This window comes from Pygoscelis adeliae, unplaced genomic scaffold (assembly GCF_000699105.1).
Source record: "Pygoscelis adeliae isolate BGI_AS28 unplaced genomic scaffold, ASM69910v1 Scaffold286, whole genome shotgun sequence".
Taxonomy (NCBI): domain Eukaryota; kingdom Metazoa; phylum Chordata; class Aves; order Sphenisciformes; family Spheniscidae; genus Pygoscelis; species Pygoscelis adeliae.
Window position 1 is genome coordinate 3,237,899 of NW_008825076.1, and position 8,686 is coordinate 3,246,584.

Below are 8,686 nucleotides of genomic sequence, written 5' to 3' on the forward strand. Positions count from 1 at the left end.
GTTTGATGTAAAGCGCTTCCATCGCTTTGGTCATGGGTTGTGAGAAGAACTGCTGGTTGTGCCACAGGCCCTGCTTCGCTTTGAGATATGGGAGGCGGAGGCGGTGCCAACAAACTGACTTGGCCCAGCAGCTGCAAGCGGCTGTTGGCTGAGAGGTCTTCCTGATTCTGGCTAACTAATGTAGGAGGCACGACATTCACTGATGCAGCCTGAACGATACTGTTAGTCTGAGGGACCTGGTGACCCACGATGATCTTGACCCTTCCCTCATTGTATGGAGAAACCTGAGCAGCCTGAAGCGGGACCTGGAGGTGACTGACAGTAATTGGGGCACTGGCCTGCCGACTGGGATCCATCTGGAGCTGTAGAACAGCCAGCTCGTTATTTTTAGAGCCATTATACATACTGTGCTGCTTCTTATGACTCCTAAGAGAATCTTCTCGGACAAAGGAAGCATCACACAGGTCACACTTAAATGCTTTCTTGGCATCCAATCTGGCAACTTGCCTGGAGCCACCTTGCTTTGGCCTATCTCCTTCCTTCTTCTCCACTGTTTGCTTCTTGGTCTTGACTTTGTCACCATGAGCTTTCCTCACATGGGTTGTCAGGTTGCTCCGCTGCTTGGTATCAAAGCTGCAGAATTCACATTTGAAAGGACGATCTTTGCAGTGAATTCGCTCGTGTACTTTCAGAGCTGCCTTGTTGGAGCAGGAGTAGCTGCATTCTGAGCACTTCACTGGTTGTTCGGGCTGATGAGTTCTAATGTGGTGCCGAAGGCTTGTTTTGTTTCCACACTGAAATTCACACTCTGGACACTTGAGAGTATTTTCCATGCTGTGCTTGATACGAATGTGGGATTTCAAGTTTCCTTTCATGGCACACCGGACCTCACAGAACTCGCATTTGTAAGGTTTCTCACCAGAATGCACACGCATGTGCCTCTTCAAGTCTGAGTTGATTTTAAATTTAGCAGGACACATCTGACATTGGAAAGGAGCATCTCCTGTCAACAAAAAAATACAGTTCAAATTACAGATGAGACACCAAGACCATTGGAGAGACCAGTGCTATAATGAATTATGTACAGAACAAGTCAGCTGTAAACTCCCAACATATTTTCAAGATGTAGAGAACTTTAATGGCACAGTGTTTATCGCCTGGTCTGACATATTTGTGTGCAAACTCCCCACAAGCATGCCTGCCCACATCTGTTGCTTTTTCATGTCTGCATCTTAGATATTCTCAATTTTTAGTTTGTGTGTAAAACTGTTCAGTGTGCTCCAGAGAAGCAACTGAAGTTTCTTATTTGTCCCTCTTTAGCAACAGTGTATCTCAACTAGTGTTTAAAATTAATAGAAATAAACACTAACTTTACAGCTGCTATATTTTTGAAGTCTAAGAAAACAACATAAACACATCCATGTCTCGGGTTTACACTACAAGATTTACAGGGAGGCTTGTAGGTTAACTGTAAGCCTAGGTAAATGGTAGGCTACTGCAGAAACAGATGCTTAATGGGCACCAGCCCTACTGCTCAACCATATCGTTGAGTTAGATTAGCTGACAAGAAAAACTGGTTACTTTTTTGGCCTGGTTCATGTGGTGCAGCACAAATATGATTGCTGGGACAGGAAGGCAGTAGAAACTCTTGTCCAGAACATAGGGAGATGTAGGGACAAAAGTCCATACCTAGGTCAGTGTCAGGTGACTGCACAACCATAGCATTACTGCAGTTATAGGAAAAAAAGAGGGATCACAGCTCCAGAAATGCAACTGGAAAAGACAAATGTGAGACTAATGAAACATGCATGCAAGGCTGTGACTCTGGGGAGATGTGCTTACACAGAGAAGTAACATTAAGCTTTTGTTTTTCTGGCATTACAGCAACCAAGAAAAGAGATATTTGCCCTATGTAGCACATGTAACAACGTTCCACAGATCACTTCAAGAAAATCTAGTATCAGTTTGTATTCACGCAGCATCAGTTTGCATTCACGCAAATAGGTACATAAAATATTTGTAAGTGCCCCCCCCCCCTTTTTTTTTTGCACAATGCTGATCCAGAAACCTAACAATGTAGTTGAAAGTTAGGTCAAATTCTTAACTGATAAAGCATGAAAAATGAACACGCTCATCTCTGTAAGCCTATTTACATCAGACTACCTGCACAAATAACAACTTGAATTGCCTGGATCTAAATCTAAAATTTTGCATTTTCATTATTTGCAAGCTTGTGTCACAACATGCATGACCAAATGAAGCTGTAGCTCTGTTTAGTCCAGAGTAAAGACCAGTGACTCCGTTCTGCAGTCATTAAAAAAAAATCCAGAGCAAACCTACCAACCCAACTAAACAACGGTTCACTTTTTTTCTGTAATCTAAATATGTAGTTCTCTAAGGTACCCGAGCATGAAGTCTTTAGGTAGGTATTGTTTTGAAAAAGTGGAAGAATTGTGTTATTAGGTTCTAAGACACCCTTGATGGGGGAGGGAAAAAGAGAGTGTACTTAGTTCAGCAAGCATTTATCTTCTTTAATAATCAAACTGCAAATGGCTGATTTATTTTATATGTTAATATTTTATAGAGTTTGTGATAGCTGTATAATTTTGCATAATTTGCTTATCCAGCTACATATGTCATAGGTTTAGCTGCATATTTTTCAAATCAAGTTGTGGCCTACTGTGCTAATCCATGTATCTGTTTAATAATTAAGATACATGGTGTATTATCTATATTAAACAGTTTTTATTAATGAAGATGCACTGTTTGTTCATCTAGTTTATTTTACAGTCTCAGCTGCACACTCAGCTACTGAATTTTTATCTACTTTGCTGATGAAGGCACAGTATGTATTTCAATGACTTAATTTTCACATACAGGGTAGCACAATATATGAAAAAGAATTAGTAATTTTGCTGAATATAGCAAAGTATGTTGGTTCCATTTATTTAAAGAGTGGTCCATTACTTATATTTCTTTAAATTTCTTTCCACACATAATCAACACTGACAGAATATAGCTTGAAAAAAAGAGTGTCTGATCCTGGAATTATTAATTGTAAGAGTATTTTTACTCAAGTTAACAGGAAACTGATCTTTAGATGACTAGTTCAACAAGTAATGCTACGTAGATGATCTCACGCTGAGCTATGTAGATTACACTCACCTTCTAGAGAATGACTAATTTAATTCCAGTAAGCAATATATTCTACATACCAGTCTTACTTTTCCCCTAAAATTGGCTGTGTGCATAACAGCTTTGTAACCTAACAAGGATGAAATGATCACTTTCAAAATTCTTGTGCCTCCTTTCAGCGAATCAAAAGAAGTCCTTTTACAAAAGAGGATTTATTCTGGAGAAATGGAAGAGACAACAAAACTACAGACTTGAATTTTAGCATAATTCAATTGCTTAAGATACAACAAACTGATCTGCCAAGAAGAAAGAAGGTAGCCTAAAAAACCTTCCCAACCATTGCAATATTTAACACCACAAAAATCGAACTCTACTGGAAATACAAGAGAACCACGACCATTCATAGGTTTTCCCAGAGACAAATTCAGAGCATACCTGCCCATGTACATAAATGCACAACTATGCACGCTCTTACATGACATGGGGAAAATGCAATACCATATTCTCTGACTAGCGTGTTTACTAACAGATAACTTCTCATAACAACCCATACTATTTTGACTGACCATCACATCTTCTTACATAGCAATAGAAAGAGGGAAACTTGTAAAACAACTGCCTGACAGTCCTGCCTGTTCCATCACAGCAGATTTGTGAAGTATAAAAGATTCTTTTCTGCTAGAGACAGATTGGTTTAACCCTCCCCTCCTTCACAATGCACAAGGGATTTATTTCTTTTATCTACTCAAAATAAATCCCATCTTGCACACATCTGAACTAATGTTGTTTAGTACTCCAATTCAGAATCAGATGTAGGATAGGTTCAAAGCTAATCTAGTAATCACTGAACCATAACCACCTTGCAGCTAAAATTCACAGAACTAATCAAATGTATAAAAGACAACACAGAAACTAATCCAGTACCCTGGATTAAATGAAAAACAACATACAAAGACAACTGTACAAAGACAACTATACAGCAGTATATTTACAGCAAATCAGGAACAATCTATAAAAGAGAAATCTTATTAAAATGAAACTTAGGCAAATAATTCAAATATAAAATGATACAATGTTTATAAGCCTGGAGGCTAAAGCTTTCTGTCCACAGAGCAAAAAGGATATGGGCAGAATATAGTTCCGGCTGCTCATACTACACTGTTAATGTCCATCAGTCTGCACACGGATGGTACCACAAAGGAAGGTAAAAAAAAAAGGTAACTTAAATTGCTAATTACTTGCTAATTTACTGATGCAAGAAAAATTAAATTATGCAGCTGAGGTTTGCATTGATATAACTAGTTCAATTATAAAGTAATTTCAGTGTTTCTAATATAGTGGACCAGATTTGAGAAACACAGATAGGAACCTAGATGCTCTTTATCAATCAATCAATAAATTAGATCCTTCAGTTCTACCGGTTTAAGAACATCTAATAGGCAGTTTCAAAATTAATATAGAAGAAAATCTACCAAGAGTCAGATCTGTCTTCTGATTGCTTCCAGGTATTTTTAGTAGAGCTGTATTGCCCTACTAGATTCTATGCCCAAGAAATTCAGAGAAGCTGGATGCCTAGGTGCTTTTGAGAATTCGAATAGGCCCTTTCTGGCATCTTGACACCTGTATACCTTTTAAAATCTTCCCCATGACCTTCAAACCTTTACAGATAGGAATTTTAGTATAAGCTTACCTGTGTGGGATCTGAGATGTACCGTTAGCTGGCTAGAGTTGCGGCTTGCGTAAGGACAGATCTGGCATTTAAAGGGACGCTCGTTGGAGTGAATGCGCTGGTGCTTGTTGAGACTGCTGCTGTCAGCAGCTGCATAGTCACAGTGCTTACATTTGTAAGGCTTCACCCCAGTATGAGAACGCATATGCATCTTCAGCTTATCTTTACGACTAAAACATTTGTTACAAACTTCACATTTATGGGGCTTGTCTCCTGAAACAAACAGGAGAGCATCAACACATCAAGACTTTTTGCACTGTAAGAATGGTGTTGCGATAAAAAAAGGCACACACTAAACACTTAATAGAAATGGGGCTAGTTTTCAAAAGCTGGACATTGGATTTCAGCAGCCGTCCTACCAGCTAAGAACTCTTCTATGCTCCAGAAGGCTGCATGCACAAGTGCAACAAGACCCTTTGGAACTCTCTCCCTTTACAACTCGGAAACTGCGGTTTAGGGGGAAGGGAGTGAAATGTTGGAATCATTGTTCCATAAGAACAACAAACTAGGTTTATGCACCACCACCGCACAGCACCCTGATAAACACGTGGTCTGCACCTCAGAAATTTAACTGTGCCTTAAATCAATGTATAGTGTTCATGTTTCATAGCTGTGAGTGGTACTGCCCATAGTGGGACATAGCTTACCCAAAAAGGGCAATTCCCCAGGCACAGAGAAATACGACACAAGAACATACAGACATATGTGTACATTCTATCTAATGTAACTATAGATACATTATTTTGTAGGAAAATACCTCTTGGCAAAAAGCCAAAAGGAGGAATCCAACCAAAAATAAAATATAGCAACTCTATAAACCTGTGTGTGTTCGTAGATGACGTTCCATATCCTTCATACCATAGGAAGTCTTGAACTGGCAACCTGAAAATGTAAGATTAAGATCATTAAATTAAAGGAAAATCTAACAAAATAATAAAAATATACTACCACATTCTGGGCATTATGTTTCTTTTCAAGAACATTTTCTTTAAAATTCAGTATTAACAGAAAATGAATTCCCTATCTTGTTTACTCACATCTACTTAAAATAGTGACTGGCTTACCTATGAACTTTAGTTTTCTAATGCTTCCCCTAGGAGGCAATTTACTCTCTACATTATCGTTTTCTGTGAACTTTGAAACAAATTCTCTGGAATCTCTGCCTAGGATTTGAGATGCTCTTTAGAGTACACAGGGGATGCCGGGGGAACTAATTAATTCCACATATGACTTCAAGTTAGTGCAACTGGGAACTCAGGTAACAGCTCACCATTCAGGAAGTCTGTCCAAGTGGAAAGTGCTACACTTTTAGAGCACAGAAATGAATGCTAAATGTGCCTTTCAAATGAAGGCAAGCTTGCAAAAAGAGACTGTTAACTTCTGCTACCATTAATATGACTACTCATCTACATGGCTATCTCTGCACGTTTTCTGCATATTTCATGGTTTTTACTCATTAAGGTCTCCAAATACTTTGGTTCAATCCACCCTTAATCAAAATGCTAACTGACCAAAGGCAAAACATATAATGCAAAACGCATGTATAATATTTCTCATGTACAATGAGAGTTAGCAAAAAGGTAACAAGACTCCGCTCTTACGTTGCTATGGGTGTAGGCATAGGCCAATGTCTATATGCAAACCCACCGCGGCATCGCCAGAGTATACCACAGTATAGCACTGAAGTCTAAGGACTTGTGAAATCAATAGCAAAAACTACTACTGGTATCAATGGTACTACATCATACCCTTAGTAAGTAAATTGCCTTCCAGGTTCGGCACGTCTTAAACTGCTTAAGACAGACAGAGCTACTGTGCGTATCACTATATGAAACCTATCAATTTTAAAATGAAAAGGAAAAAGGTATAGTCCACGTCTTACCCGGATAGCAGCAGTTTAGTTTCTTCTGTGTAAGTGAGGAAGTGGATTTTCTTGAACGTGCTTTTGGTGGCGTAGAGACGATAGCAGCAGTTGGAGGCTCACTGCTCTCACTGGGCAGGTACGTTTGATAGCCATGCTCAAAAACAAACTCTGGTGCAGAAACTAAACACATAAAAGAGCTCAATTTGACAACATTAACTTCTCCAATCAGAAAAATCTAATTATTTTCTAGTTTCATTAATTACTTCTCTATTCTGTTTTTTCCAGCAACATTCCTGTTCCTGGCTTCCTATTCACCTGGGGGAGGGGGAAAGGAGAAAGGCTTTTCTCTCCCTTGCTACCCTGCTATCAGTGAAAATTCTGTCAAGACCCGATGAGCCACACTGAACTTAGTACAACCCCACGCAGGCCCACTTGTCTCCCTCTGAATCCTATCTGACCGCACCACTCAGTTTCTTCAGAAGTTCAGTTTCTTCTGATGCCTGTCCAGGTCTTACATTAAGAAAGGTATGTTTGTTTTTCAACACTGGCTGTGCTACAGCCCAAAGGATAAAAACCCCAAATTATTTATATGGAAAATGTTGTCAAAAAGGCATCTTGTAAACAATTTTTTTTTAATTGTTAAAAAAGTTCAGCCTCTTTCAACTACACTGTTTTTAGTTTCACCTGTTATTCTTGTGAGTAATAGCTATCTCAGCCAAAGCAGCAGCTTTTAAATCAATTAAACAACGCTATACCCCAAAAGGGCAGAAGCATATAACTGCCCTCATTTTAAAGATGAGTAAATATGAAGCAGAAAAATGACTCATCCAAAACCCACACGGAGTTGAGGGATTAAAATACAAAAATTCCTGGAAGTGAGCCCTGAATTCAGTTTGTTTCACTGCTCTTCCAGGTTCTTTGCCCTCATCTGTCTATCCAAATTAAAGTCAAATAATTTGGATTTTAGTAAGGTTCCACACCAAGATAAAATAAAATAAAACTATATATAGAAGGGTAAACCTTCACACACAGAACAAAATTCTAGTTGTATTTAAATGTCTGCAGGATCAGGACCTCACTTGAGCCTTTGCATAGGCAGAAATTTTGAGTAGTATTTTTCCTGCCAATTAGTTGTGGGAGCAACATTAGGGAATGCAGCGTTCTCACATAAAAAGGCCTGGATTGGCGCCCGACAGCGATTCTGTGTCTGTTTTTCATCAACAGCACTCTTAAAAAATAAAATTCATAGTAATTTGATTATTTTTCATAAGTATTGACAATTTTAATTAGTTTGCACAAGCTGGTTATACAACACATTAGACTTAAGCAATTCTCTAAGTGAATTTGCTAATTGAGATGCAAGTTCAGTTAACTGCTGTCATACCAAAACCAAGGAGGCAGCACATCACTTTTTTTTTTTTTTTTTCCTTCCTTTGCTTCAGGTACGCGACAACTAATGTGAAAACTGTTATTTTAGCTTAGTGTGATGGGGACACATGAGCAGAGGGCTACGTAACGTTGCCACTTTGCACCAGTAGAGTGCTTTCAAGCTCCTGGTACGTAACACCAAAATACCTGTGATGGTTTGGGTCTCCGAAGCGATGGTCCTGGCTTTGGTTTGTGCCTGTGTCGATGGCACCGTTTCTTCCGACACAAACTGGACCGTACTGGTGGCCCCGGCCGTTGCACTGGTGAGCTGGCACCCGCTCTGCTTGTGCCCAACGAAGGCATCGAGGTTATTGAACTGCTGCTTGCAGATGCCACAAATGTGGATGTCGGGGGTGAGCTCCACCAGCACGGTGGTGCCGCCGGGAACTGCGGAAACAGGAGCAGGGTCAAGAGCTCGTCCCCAGAGAAGGGAAACGGGTGAAACCGCTCAAACTGACACACAGCCATCCCGCTGACCAAACGCCCCGGCTGCGGGGGAGCCCCGGGGCGGCCTGGCCCTGCCCGGAGCC

The 8,686-nt window shown here is 39.9% G+C and overlaps 1 protein-coding gene across 1 annotated transcript in view; it reads right to left on the reverse strand.

Moving 5' to 3' along the window:
- ZFP64 (ZFP64 zinc finger protein) overlaps positions 1-8,686 on the reverse strand; it is a 10,556-nt gene that overhangs the window by 1,129 nt on the left and 741 nt on the right. Inside the window, exons 2-6 of the mRNA XM_009326857.1 lie at positions 8,304-8,603; positions 6,747-6,908; positions 5,684-5,746; positions 4,826-5,077; positions 1-1,003 (exon numbers count right to left, since the gene is read on the reverse strand). Coding sequence (XP_009325132.1) covers positions 1-1,003; positions 4,826-5,077; positions 5,684-5,746; positions 6,747-6,908; positions 8,304-8,603 — 1,780 coding nt within the window. The remainder of the gene's footprint in view (positions 1,004-4,825; positions 5,078-5,683; positions 5,747-6,746; positions 6,909-8,303; positions 8,604-8,686) is intronic.